The sequence below is a fragment of the Wickerhamiella sorbophila genome (assembly GCF_002251995.1).
Source record: "Wickerhamiella sorbophila strain DS02 chromosome Unknown contig3, whole genome shotgun sequence".
In the NCBI taxonomy this organism is placed as follows: domain Eukaryota; kingdom Fungi; phylum Ascomycota; class Dipodascomycetes; order Dipodascales; family Trichomonascaceae; genus Wickerhamiella; species Wickerhamiella sorbophila.
Window position 1 is genome coordinate 518,480 of NW_020194004.1, and position 22,067 is coordinate 540,546.

The 22,067-nt window shown below is 48.4% G+C and overlaps 13 protein-coding genes across 13 annotated transcripts; 4 read left to right on the forward strand and 9 right to left on the reverse strand.

Moving 5' to 3' along the window:
- Positions 1–216: 216 nt before the first annotated feature.
- On the forward strand, positions 217–1,605 carry B9G98_02147 (2-methylcitrate synthase, mitochondrial; the record flags this gene model as incomplete). The annotated part of the gene is made up of 1 exon (XM_024808704.1): positions 217–1,605. One exon carries the CDS (start codon positions 217–219, stop codon positions 1,603–1,605), a length of 1,389 nt encoding a protein of 462 aa, XP_024664472.1.
- Positions 1,606–1,683: 78 nt separating this feature from the next.
- B9G98_02148 (Lipase A) lies at positions 1,684–3,048 on the reverse strand (the record flags this gene model as incomplete). Its single annotated transcript, XM_024808705.1, has 1 exon — positions 1,684–3,048. One exon carries the CDS (start codon positions 3,046–3,048, stop codon positions 1,684–1,686), a length of 1,365 nt encoding a protein of 454 aa, XP_024664473.1.
- A 479-nt stretch (positions 3,049–3,527) lies between these two features.
- Positions 3,528–4,231, reverse strand: B9G98_02149 (Autophagy-related protein 8; the record flags this gene model as incomplete). The annotated part of the gene is made up of 3 exons (XM_024808706.1): positions 3,528–3,883; positions 4,088–4,143; positions 4,224–4,231. The coding sequence occupies 3 exons, from the start codon at positions 4,229–4,231 to the stop codon at positions 3,528–3,530; spliced, it is 420 nt and encodes a 139-aa protein (XP_024664474.1).
- Positions 4,179–5,432, forward strand: B9G98_02150 (hypothetical protein; the record flags this gene model as incomplete). The annotated part of the gene is made up of 1 exon (XM_024808707.1): positions 4,179–5,432. Exon 1 carries the CDS (start codon positions 4,386–4,388, stop codon positions 5,430–5,432), a length of 1,047 nt encoding a protein of 348 aa, XP_024664475.1. The 5' UTR covers positions 4,179–4,385.
- Positions 5,433–5,488: 56 nt separating this feature from the next.
- Positions 5,489–6,415, reverse strand: B9G98_02151 (ATP synthase subunit gamma, mitochondrial; the record flags this gene model as incomplete). The annotated part of the gene is made up of 2 exons (XM_024808708.1): positions 5,489–6,314; positions 6,363–6,415. The coding sequence occupies 2 exons, from the start codon at positions 6,413–6,415 to the stop codon at positions 5,489–5,491; spliced, it is 879 nt and encodes a 292-aa protein (XP_024664476.1).
- A 478-nt stretch (positions 6,416–6,893) lies between these two features.
- On the reverse strand, positions 6,894–8,504 carry B9G98_02152 (3-phytase B; the record flags this gene model as incomplete). Its single annotated transcript, XM_024808709.1, has 1 exon — positions 6,894–8,504. The coding sequence occupies one exon, from the start codon at positions 8,502–8,504 to the stop codon at positions 6,894–6,896; it is 1,611 nt and encodes a 536-aa protein (XP_024664477.1).
- Positions 8,505–9,210: 706 nt separating this feature from the next.
- On the reverse strand, positions 9,211–10,824 carry B9G98_02153 (3-phytase B; the record flags this gene model as incomplete). Its single annotated transcript, XM_024808710.1, has 1 exon — positions 9,211–10,824. One exon carries the CDS (start codon positions 10,822–10,824, stop codon positions 9,211–9,213), a length of 1,614 nt encoding a protein of 537 aa, XP_024664478.1.
- Positions 10,825–11,524: 700 nt separating this feature from the next.
- On the forward strand, positions 11,525–12,070 carry B9G98_02154 (OPA3-like protein; the record flags this gene model as incomplete). Its single annotated transcript, XM_024808711.1, has 1 exon — positions 11,525–12,070. The coding sequence occupies one exon, from the start codon at positions 11,525–11,527 to the stop codon at positions 12,068–12,070; it is 546 nt and encodes a 181-aa protein (XP_024664479.1).
- Positions 12,071–12,112: 42 nt separating this feature from the next.
- Positions 12,113–13,255, reverse strand: B9G98_02155 (putative aminomethyltransferase, mitochondrial; the record flags this gene model as incomplete). Its single annotated transcript, XM_024808712.1, has 1 exon — positions 12,113–13,255. The coding sequence occupies one exon, from the start codon at positions 13,253–13,255 to the stop codon at positions 12,113–12,115; it is 1,143 nt and encodes a 380-aa protein (XP_024664480.1).
- A 300-nt stretch (positions 13,256–13,555) lies between these two features.
- B9G98_02156 (Histone H2A.Z) lies at positions 13,556–13,963 on the reverse strand (the record flags this gene model as incomplete). Its single annotated transcript, XM_024808713.1, has 1 exon — positions 13,556–13,963. The coding sequence occupies one exon, from the start codon at positions 13,961–13,963 to the stop codon at positions 13,556–13,558; it is 408 nt and encodes a 135-aa protein (XP_024664481.1).
- An 874-nt stretch (positions 13,964–14,837) lies between these two features.
- B9G98_02157 (Lanosterol synthase) lies at positions 14,838–16,988 on the reverse strand (the record flags this gene model as incomplete). Its single annotated transcript, XM_024808714.1, has 1 exon — positions 14,838–16,988. The coding sequence occupies one exon, from the start codon at positions 16,986–16,988 to the stop codon at positions 14,838–14,840; it is 2,151 nt and encodes a 716-aa protein (XP_024664482.1).
- Positions 16,989–17,429: 441 nt separating this feature from the next.
- On the forward strand, positions 17,430–19,151 carry B9G98_02158 (Replication factor A protein 1; the record flags this gene model as incomplete). The annotated part of the gene is made up of 1 exon (XM_024808715.1): positions 17,430–19,151. The coding sequence occupies one exon, from the start codon at positions 17,430–17,432 to the stop codon at positions 19,149–19,151; it is 1,722 nt and encodes a 573-aa protein (XP_024664483.1).
- Positions 19,152–19,171: 20 nt separating this feature from the next.
- B9G98_02159 (hypothetical protein) lies at positions 19,172–21,805 on the reverse strand (the record flags this gene model as incomplete). Its single annotated transcript, XM_024808716.1, has 1 exon — positions 19,172–21,805. The coding sequence occupies one exon, from the start codon at positions 21,803–21,805 to the stop codon at positions 19,172–19,174; it is 2,634 nt and encodes an 877-aa protein (XP_024664484.1).
- Between the last annotated feature and the right edge of the window lie 262 nt (positions 21,806–22,067).

Sequence of the window (22,067 nt, forward strand, 5' to 3'; positions counted from 1 at the left end):
TAAAGCAGGTAAGTGAAATTGCCGTGAAATGGTTTTCCAGAATCTGGGATTCCAGAGCCGTTTGCTCGTTGCTTTTTGCTGTTATGCACTCCAACGCCAGCTCTCATTGGCCACATGCGGCCGAGTGCATTGCATAATTCACCGGTCCCCCAGACGCCTTTAATTATATAAAAGACTAGGTCTAACCCCCCACCTTTTTTTTTTTACACACAAAACATGTCTATGAACCGTATGTCTCATTTCCGCCCTATGGCTGCTCGCCAGATGGCCAAGTTTGTCCGGGCCTACTCTAGCAAGGAGGCTTCCCTCAAAGACGTCTTTGCTGCTCAGATTCCTGAGAAGCAGGAGCAGATTAAGCGTCTCCGCAAGGAGCACGGCAACTCCTCTCTTGGTGAAGTCGTTCTTGACCAGGTCTACGGTGGTATGCGTGGTATCCCTGCTCTTGTTTGGGAGGGTTCCGTGCTCGACGCTGATGAGGGTATCCGTTTCCGCGGCCTCACCATCCCCGAGATCTGCGAGAAGCTGCCCAAGGCTCCCGGTGGATCTGAGCCCCTTCCTGAGGGTCTTTTCTGGTTGTTGCTGACCGGCGAGATCCCCACTGAGGGTCAGGTTCGTGCCTTGTCCAGCGAGCTCTACGCCCGCTCCAAGCTCCCTGAGCATGTCGAGGACTTGCTTAACCACTCCCCCAAGCACCTCCACCCCATGGCCCAGCTCTCTATTGCTGTCAACGCTTTGGAGTCTGAGTCTGAGTTCGCCAAGGCTTACGAGCAGGGTGTTAACAAGAAGGAGTACTGGCAGTACACTTTTGAGGACTCTCTTGACCTGATTGCCAAGTTGCCCTCCATTGCTGCCCGCATCTACCGCAACGTCTTCCACGACGGTGTTGTTGCCTCCACCGACTCCAGCCTTGATTACTCTGCTAACTTCACCAAGCAGCTTGGTTTCAAGAACGAGGAGTTCACTGAGCTCATGCGTCTTTACCTGACTATCCACTCCGACCACGAGGGTGGCAATGTCTCTGCCCACACCACCCACCTGGTCGGCTCTGCTTTGTCTTCTCCTTACCTCTCGGTCGCTGCTGGTTTCAACGGTCTTGCTGGTCCTTTGCACGGCCGTGCTAACCAGGAGGTTCTTGAGTGGATTCTTAAGATGCGCTCTGAGATCGGCTCTGAGGTCACCAACGAGCAGATTGAGAAGTACCTTTGGGATACCCTCAACTCCGGCCGCGTCGTCCCCGGTTACGGCCACGCCGTTCTGCGCAAGACCGACCCCCGCTACACTGCTCAGCGTGAGTTCGGCCTGAAGCACATGCCCGACTACGAGCTGTTCAAGCTTGTTTCTCAGATCTACCAGGTCGCCCCCAAGGTCCTCGGTGCCAACCAGAAGATCAAGAACCCCTGGCCTAATGTGGATGCCCACTCTGGTGTCCTCCTCCAGTACTACGGCCTGAAGGAGCAGTCTTACTACACTGTTCTCTTCGCTGTCGCTCGTGCTCTCGGTGTCCTGCCCCAGCTCATCATTGACCGTGCCATGGGTGCTCCTATTGAGCGTCCCAAATCCTTCTCTACCGCCAAGTTCGCCGAGAAGTTCGGTGTCAAGCTGTAAATTCCATAGATCATGATTTAACGATATGATTTCTTTTTTCTTATGCATACGAAGCGTACTTGAAATTCTAGCAATTTTTTAAAGGTACCGCGAGATCATAGTGGATATGTCCTTTAGTGACGGTGAATGCTGGTGCGGGTCAATCGCATCTTGGTGAGAGGCACAGTTGGCGGGCAATTGTCCATCAAAAGTGCGTTTAAAGTAATTAAGAACATCTTGGGTACTCATAACGGCAGTTGTGAGATGAGCCAAGCTATTTTGGCGTGAATACTCGACGCGAGCACCACTCTGACAGTAAAAGTCAACCGCTTTGTCCACTTCAGCAATGGGCGCGATTTCATCCCGAACGCCATGGTATACAAAAAGTGGAATACTCGGGGCTACTTTTCCTAGTGAATTTTCGTTCAGCACGTCTTGAACAGTACTGTTGTACAGGAAGGAGTTGCCGGCTGTAACGTACGTGAAAATGTCCTGGCCGAGAAAGTTGGCGAGATCACCGCTGGCACAGTTGTGGATTGAACTGTAGAATCTATCTCGATATCCTGGTCGAAAGGCTGTTTGTAACATTTTATCCAGTTCAGGGTATTCTGTGCTGAGACCAATTAGAGCAGGGGGGCAAAAGCCTGCAAAGAGTCCGCCATTGATAGTTTCAAATGTAGAGGTGAGATTTACAATGTATCCACCAACTGCAGCACATGTTAATGTGACGTCTGGCGCGTAGCTTGGCTGTAACTCAAGCGCGTGCCCTGTTGCAATCGAGCCCCCAGAATATCCATGTAGTCCGAGATTTTCAAAACTGAAGCCAAGCATGGATTCAGCATTTTTTACTGCTCGTATAGAATCAAGCGTTGTTTTCCCAGAATATATTCCTGCAGCAAAGGCTGAAGAAATGCCTTGATGATCGGGTATATTGAGAGCCCAGCCTTCGTTCAAGGCCAAGTTCATGAGGGGATCGTTATCACCGGATGCGACGGAGTAAGATGGGGCACACTTCAAAAATGCTGAATCCTCAGCTTCTTGATAAGACAACAGCGTTTTGTTATCGTAATGGTCAGGGATGATAAGGACAGTGAGATCAGCAGTTGGTGAGCCACTAGTGGACTCGCTTCGGAAACTGATCTGGTAGGAAGTAGAAGCATTGGACAGAACAGCACTAAGGCCAACCCGTCGAATTGCTATGATATCACCGTTCTCGAGATGCTCGTAAAGGGAAGGATCTGGTGTATAGAAAGGATCCTGAGATGGGTCGACGGGAGCGACACTTTCATCGATAATCCAGGTTCCCTGCTTTGGCTGGGGTATCACAACAGGGAACAATGGCAAATTTTTGGGTGGATGGAGGTGTGGACTAAGAGGACGAAGAAAGTTTGGAAGTATCGAAGCTACATGTGGGTGGTCGCGGGACACAACGTCCATAAAATCGGTCATAAGACCACGCTTCATGTCTTGGTTTGCATGGGGATAAATGAAAGAAACTATGCCCAAAAAATTAATGAGAGCCGTCTCAAGCCTAACCATTGCTGCGAGGATGGGCAGGGCACTGAACGGAGGATATTTTAACCGTTTAATTAACGTTAATGGGATACGAGGCTTTAATGACACTAAAGTTAAATAACCATCTTGAACATGTGTGAGCAAGCCTGGTCTCATTTCCCAAAATTCGCCTTTTGTTTGAACATCTCGCTCCGCCGATACTTGCTGGGCTCCAAGTGATGGCAATCTGCATAATGCAATCAATGCGCCGAGTAGAGAGACCACTGAGCACAAGCACACCAGATTCTAAACGTTAGACTCAATGTTAGCTACAATAATTGACTGCGGCGCTTCTAACCCACGTATACTTGGCACGCAGGAGGATCTTGGTTAAGCGGAGGGTAAAGCGCGTAGAAAGCAAACGTGATTATACTTATTTAAATACGACATCATAGGGAGCCAAACGTATTCTCACCCGAGTATGTGATGTACAGGAAACCATCCTTATCCTTGTGCTCATCATAGATAGTGCTCATTAGAGCCGAGGCAGGAGGAAGCACGTCGTTAACAAAAATGAAGATAGCCTTCTCGGGCTCTAACTTAATACGCTTGCGAATCACATAAACAAACTGTCCAACGCTAAGATCGGCAGGTACGAGGTACTTGCGCTTGTCGATACTAGCGATGTCGCTCTTATCGACCTTCTCGCAGATAACGGGAATACGACCAGTGTACTTTTGGCGAATACGCTCAGCCTCGGCAGCACGAGACTCGAAAGGGTAGTCGTCCTTGAATTGAGATCGCACTGTATGTTAGTTCTGGTCATTGTTTGCCGCCCGGCGCGTAAACACTAGGTGCCCACGCAAAGAGGCTGGTTGGGGTGAATGGTGGCGGCGTCTCAAAATGGCCATTGCAGGATTGATCTCAACTTTTGCGCAACTGAGCACTACGAATTGAGTCCAGACCTGCCTTGCGGCCATATATTCGGCGTTTGCCACCATATACTTACTGTTTGGAGGTGGGTGGGGGTAGGTGAGAAAGCTCGCCTCGTCCTGGGGTTGGGACCTTTTAGCTTACTGTAATGTCAACCGCTAAACCAAGCATTCCCTAACTGGAAGCATATAGGGTTAGGGCATAAATATGACTGCATCATGTGACTGCATCTAGGTCAGCTCGCCCCTGAATTGCTTGCGCGGTCAATTCCCTGTGCAATTGGCTAGTCCGTCTCCTCTTCTATACCCTCACACCTCTGCGGTTGTTGCTGCAGGTAAAAAGCACAACCCCGGTCGATCGCCCCATTACTAACTATGACCGCCATAGCCAAGCTTCGGGGAACAGTGCTGTTCCTGTACTACCTCACTTCTTGCGTGGCTACCTACTTGTCAACCGTCGCTGGCTATCCTCTGTGGCTATTTTCATCCAATTTAGCGCGTGCATGGATGGCCAGTGGCAAGCGCCTGTTCGCCAGCATTCAGGTGGCAGTGCTGCAAGTATTCACGAATTCCCAGATCAAATTGTACGTTGACCCGCAAATTCGTGACCAATTTTCCATTGAAGAAAAGACCGGTCACCTCAGGACCAATTTGAGTCCCCGATCAATCATCATCTCCAACCACCAGCTGTACAGCGACTGGGTGTATATTTGGTGGCTCGCCTACACCAGCAATCTTAGCGATGCCATCAAAATTCTTTTGAAGGATTCACTCAAGCGCATCCCTATATTCGGTTGGGGCATGCAGCACTTTGAGTTTATCTTTCTCAAGCGCAAATGGGCCGAAGACGAAGCCACAATTGCCAAACACATGAGCGACCTGTCCCACGAGCCCAGCCTCCCTGCAATGGTTGTTCTTTTCCCTGAGGGTACAACCATGAGCACCGGTGGTTATTCGAGAAACCATGCCTATGCCGAGAAAAACGGCATCAAAGAATTCAATCATCTCCTGCTCCCCCGCGCCCGAGGTCTTCAAGCCATCCTGAAGGGTGGCTGCCTGCCCTACCTCTACGACCTCACATTCTATTATGCGGGCATTCCAGAGGGAACTTATGGAGAAGAGTTTTATACCCTGGCGCGCACATATGCTGGTGGTCAGAGCCCACCCGAGATCAAAATTCACATTAGACGGTTCGAGACCAAGGATATACCCTACGACAACGACGCAGCGCTTGCTGAATGGCTCAATAAAGTGTGGTCCGAGAAAGACAAGATTTTCGAACAGCTCAAGTCAAACACAATCGCCGAGGAACCCTTAGAAACCACCGTGCGACTAGACTCTGTACTGGAAGTGCTTGAGCCCTTCAATGTGCCGCTGATGGCCTACCTTGGTACGAAATTACTTCGCAAATGGCTCAACTAAGTTACTCTAGGTTGAGGGTTCATAGATCTACTACTTTTTATGCGTTTCCTTTTATATTACTCCAACGAAGAAGCACCAGTAATAATGTCGACCAACTCGTTGGTAATGACGGCCTGGCGGGTACGGTTGTAGAGAATCGAGTACTTGCCAATCATGTCGTTGGCGTTCTTGGAAGCATTGTCCATGGCGTTGCGACGAGCGGTAATCTCGGCAGCATGGCCCTCAGACAAACCCCAAAGAATGAAGTTGGCAAGGTTGAACTCAGCGAGGTTCTCGGTGACATCGTCGGCCTCGAGCTCGTAAGTGCCGAACTTGGGGGCCTGCTCGATGGTGGAAGCCGGAGGGGCCTCGATGATGGTGGGCTCGAAAGCGACAGTGGAGACGTACTTGTTGTAAAGAATCTTGATGTTGTCGTACTTAACACCGAGCTTGGAGATCTCATCGGCAACCAAAGCGGCCTCATTGAAAGTAGGAGCCTCCTTTCCGATACCAGCAAACGAGAGCTTGATCTGCTTGGCATTGCTACGGGAGAGCTGAGCCTTCTGCTTGTCACCAACAACAACGATATCAGCGTTAGTATCCTCGGCCAAGTAGCGGCGGGCAGCGCGAGCAAGCTGGGAGTGGATAGAACCGCACAGACCCTTGTCGGAGGACATGACAACGTACAGGTTCTTCTCGGGGGTCTCGGTGGCCTCGGGGGCCTGAACTTCGGCCTCGTCGTACACATCTTTAGCAGCCTCACCGTAAACACGAGAGCTCTGCATGGCACGAGCAGCCTTGTTAACGCGAGTAGAGGCGACAACCATCATGGTTTTTGTGATTTTCTCGATGTTCTTGATACTCTTGAGACGGATCTCAATCTCACGCAGAGTTGCGTAGGTGCTATTGTTAGTTCGTCGGTTCAGTTCCTGTGCTTTTTGCACTACGTACCGTGTAGCAGATGCCCGTTGGGCAGCGCCGGAGGCCATGCGGAGCGAGAACATGGTGTATGACTGGGTCCAATAAGCGATGAGTATGCGAAATATCCCAATGAACGGGTTGGCAAAGTTACCCTACTGATGAGTAAGGTTCCAAGTTTTTCTGCTGACAAAGACTCCTGGTAAAACGGGTAAAGCAGTTACCGCCACCCTTACCCTCGAGACACATTCCCCGATCATGCCGCTGCTTGTTCGACGCGGTTTAATCCTGGTCACTCGTGAAATTGGAGGACTAGGCGAGCCCTAAAATAGGATGCGGTGCGAATTGAGTAATAGGCCGTTGCCTTGTTTAGTGCCGTCAGTAGAACCAAAAAATTAATTCAATGTGACAGTTAGATCGTGCTTTGTCTACTGAAAATACTTTTAACTGAGAGAAGGGACCACTCAAACTTCTCTGGGTAGCCAATATAGCTTTACTTATTCTCGAAAGTGAACCGAACTTTTTATTAGTTTAGTGGGGATTGTTAATACAGAACCTATAGGACTAGCTTTCTTGGATGGGGTTTCCTTCAGCGTTAAGCAAACCAGCCTGGTAAGGAATCGGGTTAGTGTCGTAGTTCAAAGAGTTGGTGGTATTGTAGTCCCAGAAGAAGCTGAGGTACTGAGGAGCATCGGCAGACACGTTGCATGTCTTTACAAAGTCGACACCCGCAATAGCTTTGTCTACGAGCTTGGAGAAGTCGCTCAACTTGCAAGACTTTCCAGGGCCAGAATCACAACCAGGAAGAGGAGCAACCGCCTCGTTAAGAACGACACGCACGTAGATGTTTTCCTTAACACCGGTGTGAATAGAGGAATTGACACCGGGGTAAGTAGCATTGCTGGCATAGGTGGCATTAGTGTCAGAAACATTGAATGAGGCGGGGAATTCCTCAGCCAATAGAGCATATTCATCATCTTCATCACCAGAGCAGACAAGACGCTCGAAAACAATGTGAGCACCTTGGGGGGTAATATCCGTGACATCCCATTTGTTGCCGAAAGTTACCTTCGTGGGGTCGTAGTGCTTATCAGTAGCAAAACCTAGCAAAGCAACAACGGGAGTAATATTGATGTCATGGGCAAAAGACCAGGCCATGGGCAGCGAATTCTCAGGTCCTTGGTTTAAAAGAACACGGGTAGCATTCAAGTACAAAGAACCACGAGCGGGAGTATTGGTAGCAAAGTTTCCGTAGTAGCAGTTGTAGTAGGAAGATTGCAAGTACTCAAAAGCGATCCACTCCTCAGAAGTGAAGGCCTTAGCCCAGGGGGAAGAGCCACGGACGTTGAGTTCAAAAGCAGCAAACGACATGAGCTGAGGAATATCGTCAGCAGTCACATTCAAGCTCAATCCTTTGTTGGCTCTATTGAACCTAGCAGCAGCGCGCCCAAACTCTTCGTATTTCCACGGAGGGTTGTCAGGGGACTTGGCACGTGCGGATTCAGGAACATCGCAGACGGTGGCATTGTTGGGGATGTGACAGACAGGGACAAGTGAGTCGGCACCCTGAGAAGCTACCTCGGGAATAATGTTGATTGCAGCAGAGTCGGTGTAGTTGAATCCGAAGAAGCCCTCACCAAAATGGCGGCCTGTCTGAACAATACGCTCATAACCAGAAGTGAAAATAGGGACAATTGACTCCTGATCCCACAAGTGCCCGTAACGAGCACGGTACATAGTACCGCGGTTGTATGCGTCCAAAAGACCCGAATAGGCACCTACGGTAGACTCTTGGGCGACCAAACCGCCGTCTGGAGTGATAAAAGGAACCCAGTAGTTGAGAAATTCCAGATCACCCTTCAGTTTACCCTTGTGAGGAGTCAGCTTGTCAAGGGCTTCGTTCATGTCAACAACAGCGTACTTGTCGGGGTAGCGCTCACCATGACGGTGCAACATTGCGACCTGATCAACTTTGCAACCCAAAGGAGTGTCACGATTGAGACCAACACCACGACGTTGGGACCAGGGCCCCATCCAGGTGGTATATTTCAGAAGATTGTAGTTATCAAGCATATCCTGGCTGTATGGCTTTGGGTTAGTGTAGAAGGGCTCGCTGAAAGCCTCTACACCCATCAGGGAAGCAAGGGCCAAAGAAACACCGATTTCAACCTTCATTCTCTATCTTGAAGTTTGTTGTTGTCAATTAACAAGTTCTTTGCGCATTAAATAGGTTTCCTTCTCCCTGCACCACGTGCGCAGTTTTCACTGCGTAAAAGCAGCCCGCTAACGGTACCCTTGCCCTTGCTATAGTTAGACTTGCCTAGATAGTTCATTTAGGACACTCCAAGCGATTCATGCGAAAAAAAAACTATGAATTTGAGGTTTTCAATGCACTTCAATGTCTCCACACACCCCATACTTTAGAGCAGGGACCTAATCTTGGCATTCGACTCGAGTTATGTCAACATAGTCATGCACTGCGGTTGGAGTCATGCGCCCTGTGTCCGTGTTACAAATCGGGGCTTGAAACGGATTTGCTCAGGCGGCCCCGGAAAATCATATTCTGCACATGACTGGGTGCCACCATTCTGAAAGCAGAGGTGATATGCTGCTTCCTCAATTGACAATGATGCATGACGTATGAGCGTTTCGAAGATCCCAAGTGCGGTCTCACCAAGTGTCTAGATCTTGAATAATGCACCTTGCCGTCCCGGCTGCCTGCATGAGTTGCTAAACACAACGAGCATTTCACAGATTTTGTCCAGCTTCAGAAATCACTCGACATGCCTGAGGCGTAATTGACAGTTATTTTATCTATACAAGTTAAGCTGAGCCCATCCTCAAACAACTTTCGGATCTGCAAGTGGACCACATGTGAGAATTAGTAGTCCGACTTGTCATCACTAGGCTGGCCATCGGAATCGAGAAGTCCGGCTTGGTAGGGAATCGGGTAGGAGTTATAGTCAAGACTGTTGGTGGTATTATAGTCCCAGAACATTGTCATGGTGTGAGGAGCACTATCCGAAACGTTGCATGTTTTGACGAAATCAACGTCTTTGATAGCACCATCAACGAACTCGGAGAAATCACTAAGCTTGCATGACTTACCAGGGCCAGAGTTACAGGCTGGGAGGGGTACAACAGCTTCATTAAGAACAATGCGCACATAAATATTTTCATTTTTACCCTTGTTAGGGTTCGACGCTCCAGGGTAGGTCGCATTCGTGGCATAAGTTGCATTTACCGAGGAAGCGTTGAAAGACGAAGGGTATTCGCTGGCGAGACTGGCCAACTCGTCATCTTCATCGTCCTCACACACCAATCTCTCGAAAACAAGGTGGGCACCTTCAGGGACAATATCCGTAACATCCCATCTAGATCCATAGGATACTTTGGTGGGATCGAATTTTTCGTCATTGGCAAATCCCAGTAACGTCACAACTGGAGTGATATCAGTATCGTGAGCGAAAGACCAAATCATAGGCATAGAATCCTGGGGACCCTGATTGAATAGCACACGAGTAGCATTGAGGTAGTTGGAGCCCAAGGCAAGACTACTGGGTGCCTCAGGTCCTGCGTAACAGTAGTAAAATGCAGAGTGAAGATACTCGAAAGCGGCCCACTCTTCGGCAGTGAAAGCACCAACCCATGGACTGGAGCCACGGACGTTGAGCTCAAACGGAGCGATAGACATAAGCTGGGGAATATCCTCGGCTGTGAGGTTCAGTCCCTTATTAGCCTTGTTAAGACGCTTGGCTGCCTGTTCGAACTCAGGGTAAACCCAAGGAGGATCTTCAGGCCACTCTGTTTTTGCGTCCTCGGTCGGAACTTCGCACGCTGTTGCGTTGTTAGGAATATTGCACACTGCAGTCAAAGTATTGGCTCCTTGCTCAGCAGTCTCGGGATAGATATTCAAAGCCACCACGTCCGTGTAATTGAAACCAAAGAAGCCTTGGCCAAACTTACGCGCCGTTTGAGCGACACGCTCAAAACCGCTGGTGAACATGGGAACAGTGGACTGACCGTCCCATAGGTGACCGTACCGTGTGCGGTATAGTGCACCCCGGTGGTATGCATCAAGCCAACCCGAGTACGCGCCATACATGGACTCTTGGCCGATGATACCATCGTCAGCGTGAACGAAAGGAACCCAGTAGTTCAGGAACTCAAGGTCATCTTTGAGTTTGCCCTTCACGTCGTCAAACTTTTGCAGGGCTTTGTCCATGTTCTTCGCGGCGTAACTTGCAGGGTATCGCTCGGCATGGCGGTGCATCATGGCAACCTGATCGACTTTACAGCCTTTGGGTGGGTCTCTGTTGATGCCTACTCCACGGCGCTGAGACCAGGGTCCCATCCAAGTGGTGTACTTCAAGAAGTTGTAGTTATCAGTAAAGTCCTGACTGTAGGGCTTTGGATTAGAGTAAAAGGGTTCTTGGGCTGCATCCACGCCCATGACAGAAGCCAGGGCAATAGTTGCTAAAAGATCGAACTTCATTGGACTAAATCGCTACTGTATAGCCGGGGTTTTTATAGTTACCACTCGACAATGCAGCTGTATCGTTTTCGGACTGTCCTGCAAGTAGCTGACGCATACCATATTCAGTCACGATGTTATAACCCAGTCCATGGCTCAATTTGACAATATTTCGCAGTGAAATCTCCATCAACTGTAGAATAACTACAGCCTATTTTATTTGTATTTTTTTCCCCGAAGATTTCATTACATTTGGGCAGATATGCTAGAGTTGGTCGTGTGATCATCCGAAGATTAGGGCCGGGGTGTATGCATGGTCAGTGTTGTTTTAAGTGGTGCCGTTTGTACCTTGGCGCCGTTCTTCGATCGTAGGAAAAAGTCTAAAATAAAACTATATGGAAACCTTTGGGGCGTCTCAAGAACACACTTGCATGTACACCTCGCCTCATCCCTGAAACGATCTGAAACCTCCCGTTGAGTTAACTGATGCAGGTACTGCATAAGATTGCGACCGTTTGTTGCCGGGGTAAAACGCCTGTAAACAGCCCTAGCGGTACTCCGTCATGTATGATAACTGATCAAAATAGAAGAGAGCTCGACGCGACTCTGGAAACGTAGTCTTCGACGTTATTGTAACATTACAGTAAATGTCTCCTGACGATACCTCGAACAGACCGTTTTTTGAAAACACAAGCGATCTTCGAGAGGGGGCTGATTTGTCATGAGTCTCGCGCTAAAGTTCACGTCTCTTTTGGTGAAGACTCTGGCAAAACCCATTGCCAACACTATAAAAGCGAATGCAAAAGAACATCCAAGTTTCAGGAAGTTCTGCATTTCATTTGCTCAAAAATTGCACCAAACAGACGTGAAATTGCGACTAAAACTGCTGAATGAAAAAAACATCAAGGTTCGCCCCTTAAACGACGCTAAAGCTATCCAATCTGGTGCCACCTTCATTTCCGAGGCGTTTGTGTTCTCGGTGGCCGGTAGCCTTGTTTTTTTCGAATCATGGCGCTCTAGACGGAAAGAACAAGCTCGTCAGGCGTCTATAGTCGACGACATTCAGGTTCTGCAAGATGAGATCGAGTGGCTCAAGGCCCAATTATCGGCGAAAAAGATCATTGATGCTGATAACTATGTGGTTCCGGATAATATTGAGCCAACAGTTCTCAAACTAAAGCATAAAGGGGAAAAGGATCAGGCTGTTTCGCCACCTGAACCTCCTAAACTAGCGACGGCTACGACTGGAATTGTGGACAAAAAATAAATGTAGATAAGAATGTTTTTTCAAGTAGGTATAATATAAAGTTTACTTGCGATAGTAATTGGGTGTGACGAATGGCATAGCAGAGACCACTGCAGGACGAGGCTTGCCACGGATCTCGATAGACAGTTCAGTACCGTTTTTGGCCAGCTTGCGGGGAAGATAGCCCATGGCGACGTTCTTGCCTAGAGTAGGCGACAGGGAGCCAGAGGTAACAGTGCCGACCTGGCTGCCGTCCTTATCAAGAATTTTGGCACCAGTGCGGGGGGCAGGGCCAGTGGACACCAGGCCAGTGCGCAGAGGAGTGCTCTTTTCGGCCAATTGTTTCAAAATTTCCTCAGCACCGTTAAATTCCTTATCTGCACGACGAGGCTTGCCAATTACCCAGGCAAGACGAGCAGCAATAGGAGTAATTTCCTCGGTGAGCTCATTTCCGTAAAGACACATGCCAGCTTCAAGACGCAGTGAGTCTCGGGCGGCGAGACCGATCGGCTGAACGGCCTCGTTCTCAACAAGAGCATTTGCGAACTCTAATGATTTAGCATCATCAGTCACCGAAACTTCGAAACCGTCTTCGCCAGTGTAACCACCGCGAGCGACGTGATATTTGCCGCCGAGAAGGTCGACAAATGCCGACTCACCGAAACCAATCTCCTTGAGGTCGAAGTTTGTGAGCTTTTGCAAAACGTTGGCTGCTTCAGGACCCTGAAGGGCCAGCAACCCACCGCCAATAAGATCATGGCGGACATTGACGCCAAGGCGGCTTGCTTGCTCCCTGAAGAAGGCAAGATCCTTGTCACGGCAGCCAGCATTGGTTACAACATAGTACTCATTCTCAGCGTGCTTGCAGATAATAGTATCGTCAACAATTCCGCCGTTGGAATTGAGCAAGACGGACAGTGTGGAGGTGAAAGGTTTGAGACCTTTCAAATCACTGGGCGTGATAGTCTCCAAGAATTTGGTGGCATCGGGGCCCAAGAACTTGTGCTGGACCATATGACTGACGTCGAACAAACCAGCCTTCTCACGGACCCAATTGTGAGAGGCAATGTGAGACTGAGCCTTGTAAAGGACTGGCATGGCAAAGCCAGCGTAGTCGACCATCTTGCCCTCATGAGCGAGGTGGAAGTCAAACAGAGGGGTCTTGCGAAGAGCGGCAATGTCGCTGTAAAAGCGTTTACCTAGCATTTGTGACAATAAGAACTTTTGTTGAAAGTGCGAGATGTTCGTAAGATAAAGTAGCTTACCCGGGATTGCACGGGACTGCCCGGGCACCTTTGAGCTGGGGAAATCCCCAGGCCCGGGCCTACCCGGAAATATTCCCGTTACCCTGTATACAGACCTCGGATATTTCCTATGCAGGCGTCCAAGTTGACTCCGAAACATTTAAATGCTAACTGAGCATTTCAAAAACCCCTCCAAAGATACGCCAGTGCCCCCTACACGGCGCCGATGCCAGCATTTACCCAAAAAAAATTATAATTACAACTACTGAGCAGAGTGTTTAGAGCTCTTTGACAACTCGACCTTGAGCAAACGGTTCTGGTTAATGTGCGGCATAACACCACCGTAGGCAATAGTTGCCCGAATCAGAGTGTCCAGCTCCTCGTCGCCACGAATGGCAAGCTGAAGATGACGAGGAGTAATACGCTTGACGTTCAAATCTTTGGCGGCGTTACCAGCCAATTCCAGGACCTCAGCGGTCAAGTATTCCATAACCGCGGCCAAATAAATAGCAGCCTTCGCTCCGACACGAATCTTATTCTGGACCGATCGCTTCAAGAAACGCTTAATACGTCCGACAGGGAAGTTCAGACCCGCACGCGCACTGTGCGACATGGCCGTACGAGTTCCACCACTCTTTCCCTTGCCTCCTTTTCCTTTGCCACCCGACATGTTTTAAGGATGCTAATAGTGGTTGTTAAGTTTTAAAGCGACGCGACCCATCAAAAGCGCTGATTACGAAAGCGAGCACCGTGGCTAAATTCCTGTGCCTAATTCAGCGATGGACTTTGAGTACCCACAGAGAGGGCTGGTTAAGTGATGGCTCGCCCATAGAACTGCCCGATACATTGGGTCACACTTGTACCACGAGACCACCCGGACCTACCCTGTGACGACAGCAGCGGTTCCTACTCGAAAAAAAGTGCTTGTTGTTGCCTTGCTGAACGCTTTGTCATCGGAATGGGCACAGGGTTTTAATGATTGTCAGTCTGGGCGATTCGCATTGCTGTCAATATATGAGCCTTGGGTTTATGCTGCAGAAGCAATTGTCTTAATATGAAGTTTTACACCATGTCCGCCGTTACACAGCAGAAAAGAAACGGTTAAGGGGCTATTTTGCAGCCGCGCTCTGCAAAAAAATCATTAAGGAATTTCCTTAGTCATAGATGACAGAATGAGGGGTGTAGTGATCTTCGTAGGGGCATCAGCACAGGTCGACGCATTCCTTGCGGTGTGTTTCGAGCTTTGACTGCGCAGAGCCATTTTATTGTTGCCACAAATTAGAGCCCCTGGCTTGCACTGAGTCTGATCGAGAAATCTGCATTATGTATTTTAGGGTACGGGGCTATAACCTCTACCATTCCAAAACGATTAACTTCATTCCCAATGGCCCAATGGCAAGGCGTTCGCCTACGATTTGGTCCTAGCGAAAGATTCCAGGTTCGACCCCTGGTTGGGAAGTTACTTTTTTTTGGGCCGCCTGTTTTCACCTTGCCTATTCTCAATTTAGACGATTTCCTCTACGCTCAAACACTAAATTCGTTATCTAGTCATATATTTTCGCGTACATGCCCATGGCCTTCATGGGGAAATAATACTTGTAGTTCGGATACTCAATGGCGCAAGAATGATTGAATACGCCTTCCACATGATTGTGGTTGTAGGATCCGTCGTCATTCTGTTTGGACATTAGGAACTTGACTGCCTTGTCCAAAACCGATTTTTCGGGGTACCCTGCTAGTAAAAGAGCAATGGTAGCCCAAGATGTCTGGACAACCTCTGACTTCTCATGACGGACATAACTGAAGAGTTCGCACGAGCGGAAATCCTCAGCCCAGCCACCATCTTCTTCTTGTCGTTGTACCAAAAATTCGCATCCTTTACGGATGACCTCACTGTTTTCATATGTGTAACCCTGCGTCGACAACGCTTCAATAGCGAACATTCCTGCATAAGTAAAGCACACACCCCAAGAGCCATACCAAGAACCATCAGGCCGCTGGTGTTTGATAATGTAGTCGGTTGCTGCCTTGATTGATTTCTCAATGTCATCCTTACGATAGTCAAAATGAGTGGTAAAGTGGTGAAGACCAAGAATAGAGGAGTCTGTACACTCAACGTACGGATACTCAATCATAATGTTGCCGAATACCTCTGCAGGATTGAGCAACTCAAGAATTTCCGGGCCCTTGATCTGCTCATATGAAGCGTAGGATCCATAATGGAAGTTGCCCCAGTTTTGGATTGCCAACAAAACATCAACGCCCTCTTGTAATCTTTCGACAGGCATATCCTCCTTTAAAAACTCTAGTCCTGGGACATTTTGAACCATAATAATGGCTTTGATTGCTTCAGCAGTACAGTCACTTACAGTGAATCCCTGAATTTTTGTGGAGAACCCCCAGCCTCCCTTTCTAATGTCTCGATAACTACCCTCAACGGCATTATCTGTAAACTGCGCATTGACAAGAAATCGATAGCCCTTAATAAGAGCATCATGGAACTCCTTTTTGTCGGACAGTCCCGCCATCACACAGTATTGCAGTGCAAAAGCAGCATCCCATGTCTGAACGCCGTTGGTTCCACACACAAACATGCCTTCAGGTGACATATATAACGCATCCGGCCAGCGATCTAGGAAACGCTTGAACTCAGGTGCATCACCACCAAATTCACTGAAAATCACCATAGCATTCAAGGCTTGGGAAACAGGGGCAATGGCCAACCAGTCAGTATTTTTCAAGTCTTTGAGAACGAGATCGACAACCTCTTTAGATGCCTTCTTTCGTAGCCACTCGGGACGTAACCACTTCTCATACATTGCCAACGTAGCATTGGCAAAATTAAGCATCTTTGAGTGAGGGTAATATAGATCCACACCGCAAACGGTGTTGCGATGGCGGCTAAAATCAATTTGGTCAAACGGCTTCGTATAAATCTCCGATCTTATAGCCTCAAGCAACGGATTTAATTCCTTGCTAGCTTTGTTCATGGAAAGGTAGCTCATAGGAAGGTACACCGCACGAGTATGAACCCACCAGCGGCCAGGATGAATAGGGACCCAATACGGTAGCATCCAGAGCTCCGGGGGCGACGGGTTGACACCTTCCCATTTATACAAATTCAGAAGAGAAAGATATACCTTTCCCCACATGGGAGCACCAATGGCACCGCCCAAACGCAGCAGCGTTCCTCGGGCTTTGACCATTGCGGGATGGTCGGCGCTCATGCCTAGAAGGCGCAAAATAACATAGTTAATAGAGGTTCCAAACGCCGTAGAGTCACCATATGTGTGCAATCCCCATCCACCATCAACTGGGTGCGCACGGTTCACTAAATAACGGCGGATTTCGAGTTTTTCCTCTTCGGAGAACGGCACGTTGCAAAAGTACTTTGCAGCAACATAGCCTATCAACATAAACATCGGACCGCCATACTGGCATGGAAAAATACCACTGTCGTCCTGCAATTGGCTCAAAAAGCTAAAGCAATTCGATGCGGCGTCATGTGCAGACTCTGGCTTGGGCAATTCCTTCGGATTAAACCCATTTTGCATCTGATGGCGGACATAACTGGTAGGCTCGGGACCGTCACCCGTGCGGTCATACACCCAGTTTTGTTTGCCGTAAATATCTGTTATCAACCGCCACTTTGTGTGGTCGGTTTTGGGCATACCATACCGATCTGATGGGTACATGTCGAGACGATTTGTCAGGATTTTTCAACAGGTGAGATTTGTAGGCTGGGATGGGTCGCCCCGCATTTCTTAGATACCTATATATCTTTTGCTACTGAACAATTGATAAAATCTCTCTATCCCCGTAACTAAAGCTGCCTATGTTCTTATGTACTGCTGATCTCATACTTGTCGTTTCTCAATGATTGCTCTTGCAATCTAAGCCTCCCCTCTTCAAACTCCCAGACAAGCCCGCTTCGAACAACGCCGGTGTTGACGTCTCTAAATTGAACCCTAACCCGTGATCAAATTACAGCACGACTCCCACGCGCGTCTCGCCACTCAGCGTCTTCCCAAACACCAAACAGACGGCAGAAAAAGATGAAGCTTGAGCCTGTTTTTGCCCGATTCCTGAAGGGAACCAAAACACAGTACCAGGGCGAACGCTTCGAGTTCCAGGTCATGAAAACCTCCCCGGTGTCTAATGAACAACTGATTAACATTCGCGCTTCTGACGGCGAGTATCATTTGGCGTTGTTGACGAGCGAGGGCAACATCCAGGATTATCAGCCCGGTGCAATCTGGTCTGCCCAGATCGACTCAATCAACTATTTGTCGGCAAAGTCAGGTGGTTTGCGGCCCGTTGTTTGGGTAAATGGCTTGCGCAAGGTTGGTGATTCAGAGGTGATCGGCCGCCCTACCGGTCTTTCAAAGGAAACTTTAGCTCGCGTTGTGGGCCTGACGTTGGAGCAGGTGCTTGCTTCCGAGGCACCGCCTGGTTATGACCAGCCTAACGGCGATGGGAGCGCTCCTCCTGCTGCACCCGCCGCGCCTGCTGCCGCTGTGTCTGAAAAGCCAAAGCCAAAACGTGCTTTGCCGTCGGATGTTGTCGCGATTGAAGGAATCACACCATACCTGCAGGTCTGGAAAATGCGGGCGCGTGCCGGGCAAAAATCAGACATGCGAACTTTCCAATCGAAGCGTGGCCAGGGCAAGCTGTTCAACGTCACCTTCATCGACGAGACCGGCGAGATTCGCGCCACTTTTTTCAACGAAGATGCAGATAAGTTCTATGACCTTATTCGCGATGGTTCAGTGTACTATGTTTCGAAAGCTCGAGTCAGCACCGCCAAACGTCAGTTTTCCAACGTTAACAACGATTTTGAAATTATGGCTGACAGCAACACAGTAATTGAGCCATGCAGTGATGACGAGATTGAGGTGCCTGCTATGCACTACAACTTTGTCAAGCTCAAGGACTTGCCCCAGGTTGAAAACAACAAGCTTTGTGACGTACTGACGGTGGTTAAGGACATTTTCGAGACCACTGATCTGGTGTCGAAGAAGACCTCTCGTCCTTATTCCAAACGCGACATTCTGCTTGTTGACGATAGTGGTGTTGAAACGAGATGTACTTTGTGGGGTGACGAAGCAAAGTCGTTCGACGTTGAGCCAGGAACGGTAGTCGCCTTCAAGGGGTTGAAGGTTTCCGATTTTGGAGGCCGATCGCTCTCTGCTTTACGCACGAGTGGCATTAGCCCATCTCCTGATCTTCGAGAGGCATATAAGCTCAAGGGCTGGTACGATGCCGAGGGCCGTAACAAGGAGTTTGTCAAACAAGAAGTCACATCCAGCAATGGCGAAACAAGCCACCGTTACGTGCCTATCTACAAGATTATTGAAGAGAACCTTGGATCTTCACAGCGAGAATTCGTCTCTACCATGGCGTCCATCCAGTTTGTCTATCGTCGCGGCTTAACATACCCTGCTTGTCCGTCGGAAAACTGCAACAAGAAGGTGATCATGGAAACGAACCACGAATGGAGATGCGAAAAATGCGACAAATCATACCCCGAGCCACAGTATCGCTATATCATCTCCGTCCGATTAGCTGATGGCATTGCCTCTGACGGTATTCGGGTCTCTATTTTTGATGCACTCGGTCAGAAGCTGCTCGGCATGCCCGCCAAAGAAATTCACGAATATTCGGAACAAAATGATGAAGTTAATCTATCAAAGGCTCTCAGTCCCATCGAGGGAAAGACCTTTACATTCAGACTTTCCGCGTCCCTCGAGCAGTACGGAGATAACGAAACCATCAAGTACCAAGCAATGGGTATTACGCCCATTGAAACCGAATGTGCCGGCCCTACAAAATACTTACTAGAAGAGGTTGGTCTATGATATAAGTTAATGAACTTTTTCTAATACTCTGGTAAACCCCTGCAATGCAGCCAAAACTTTACAATAACTTGAGTAGTTTGTCGTCCACCGCGAAGAAGAATGAGCTGTTTGACAAAATCTTTGCGAGACTTTTCCGTTTGCGATGCTAGCCGCTCGCTGACAGGTGCATCCACCAGGCTGTGTTGGAGCCAAATCGCAGTTGGCATAGGCGCTCTTGCCATCAATTTCTTTACGATATCAGCATGGTAATCAACATCGCTACGATTGGCGTCGCCAGAGATCTGTCGCGCAATGGCATCAACAAGTTGTTGACCAAATTGCTCAAGAGCTGGCGCTGTTTCACTTGTACTGGCAAACCGCATCCAAAACTTGGAAGCAGCGCTCAATACAAATCTGTCACTAAAACCGAGGCTTTTCACGGCAAAGTCCACCAGCTCTGCAGCTCGAGAGTACTCAACAAAAGCTAGCGGGATTTTATTGACCACCTCAGTCATGAGTCGAAGACTGGAGTCGTGAGCATCGCCACTCACCAGAGACAAAGATGCAAACGCCGTGGTTGTGTTGAGCGTTTTTGCAGATGCTTGGCTCGTGATAAGAAATGTGGCCAAATCGACAACTGATGGACGGCACACCGCAGGCCCTAACTGGTTTTTATCAATAGCAAAGGAAATAGTTGCATCAGCACCAAAACTAAACGGCGTTTCAACCTGCTCACTCAATCCAGACTTGATGATTTCACAAAGTGCCTCACAAAGGTCTGGTTCAGGCCTGTTGATGAATTGTCTAACAATGCATAGTAACCGCTTCCGCAACTCTTTTGGCTCGTTTGGCCAGTAATTTCGAGCGGCTTCGACTTGTGCATGCAAGATAAGAGCATCTGTAGGTTCCCGTAAAGCTTTACCCAGCCCTGAGAGACATCGGAGATGGGCCAGGTCATCCTCTACTTTTTCAATTTGAGAAAGGCGAGCTTCGAGAAGCACCAGGATTTCATTGATAGCATCCGCTTGAGTTGGAAGATCTTCGATAGCTTGGATAATGTAGCCAACCGACATTACTATTCTTTGGTGAGCAGTGGGTTGAAGCCGAGAGTGAATGGCAATATAAGCGGACAAAAACTGGCCATATTCTGGCACAAGAACCTCCCTGCAGGACGAACAGAGTTTTTGAATAGATCGAGATGCAATATTTTGCAAAGAAACTTCGGTCAAGCTTGAGAATAAATAAGTCAGAGTGGGGGAGAGATAAGTTCTGCCAGCTTCGGACTCAAAAAATGCATCGTAGCACCCAATCACATTCACAGCTGTTTGACGAACCCTTAGATTTTTGCAATACTGCAAGTCGACCCACAAAGTACTGCTAAAAACTGCCTGAACAGTCTCAAATTCTTTGCCGTCAACACCAATGATGTCCGCGAGACCATTGAGGCAACACAATGAGATCTCAATTTCTTTCCAATTGAGTTTTGCGTGATCTCTAGTCTGTAATTCTTGGACAATTGAGGACACGAGCTGATCGAAAAGACCGAGCCCCAGCAGTGAGTATGTCAACTCTAAAAAGTCGCAGAAGTCTCTTCTAAAACTGGAAAACAGCTCCCAAGACGAATCAGACATTTCAAATAACTGAAGTCTCTGCCAGTAAATTCCAATAACTTTGTATATGGTGGCATTATACTCTCCAGACATGCCACCAGAAATGATATCTTCAACAAACACGTTCCAAAACTCCAGGACATCGTTAGCGAGCTCATCATCCAGAATATTTTCGGGATTTTCAGTAAGCCGACTCAAAATATAGTCCATAAGCTTGGGTCGTGTCGTTGCGTCTTCACTTGAGACTACGAGAACTAACCGGCCGAGAGGAATAAGGTAGTCCTCGTCAGAATGGGAAGTGTATTTTTCAAGAGCTGCTAACAACCTCGCTTTTACATCGCGAGTCCAAGCTTTATAATGAACGGGATAAAGGTCTGTAAGAATAGCAGCAGTTTTATCGAACAAGTCAAAATCATCCGTGTTGAGGCCATCAATAACCACCGTTAACAACGGTGCTAAATCATGATTAAACGCGGAAGCCCAGGGCAAGAAGGTATCAAGTGCCTGGAGTTTCAGCGTTGTATCATTCTGAGCCAGTGAGTGCTCAATCCAGGTCCCGACCTGGGGTACCATTTTGTGCAAAGCACTTCGCAAGCTATGGATGGATTGCTGCAGACGTGTATAATCCTCCATCAGCATCTGGCTTAGCACAAGAACCTGCGAGAAATTTGAAGAAAGAACTTTAGCCATATCGCCTAGGAAATCGGGCCATTCTGCATGTTGGCGAAAGAATAAAGTGATGATGGCTCCCATGATCTTGCGAGTGACAAAAGGTTTAAAGGGCGTCTGCACTGCAGATTGAAGCCATTGCAGCAAAAGATGTTTTATTTGATCAGGAAGAGCAGCGGTTTGATCGTGAATTTTTATCAAAAATGTGCTTGCGCCCAAAAACTGTGCGTTTGCGTCGCTTGTCTCGAGCAGTGCCTGGCCAAGATCCCAGCCATTAGGTCCACGCTGGTATTTCAAAAGTTCTCTCTGAGCAATCTTGACGGCATCTGGATGCTGTCCAGTGCTGTAGATTGTATTGATCAGAACCTCCACTTGGCTCAGTTCTGCCGGGTCCATTCGATTGTGTAAGACAAAGTATGATTGATCTAAGTCTTCGATGCACTGCAGGATGGAGCACGCAGGTAGCTTTGGTCGTTAAAAAAATTCGAGGCACCAACCCCCATAACTTTGATCACACAATGATCTGTGTTAACGTAAAAAGAGTTGGCCTACATGTTATGTTAACCTCAATATCTATCCAACTCATTCATCTCACCATTCCCGATCTATATGAACAACAAGTTTTGTGATTGTAAATCAATCAAGTGTCTTATTCCCC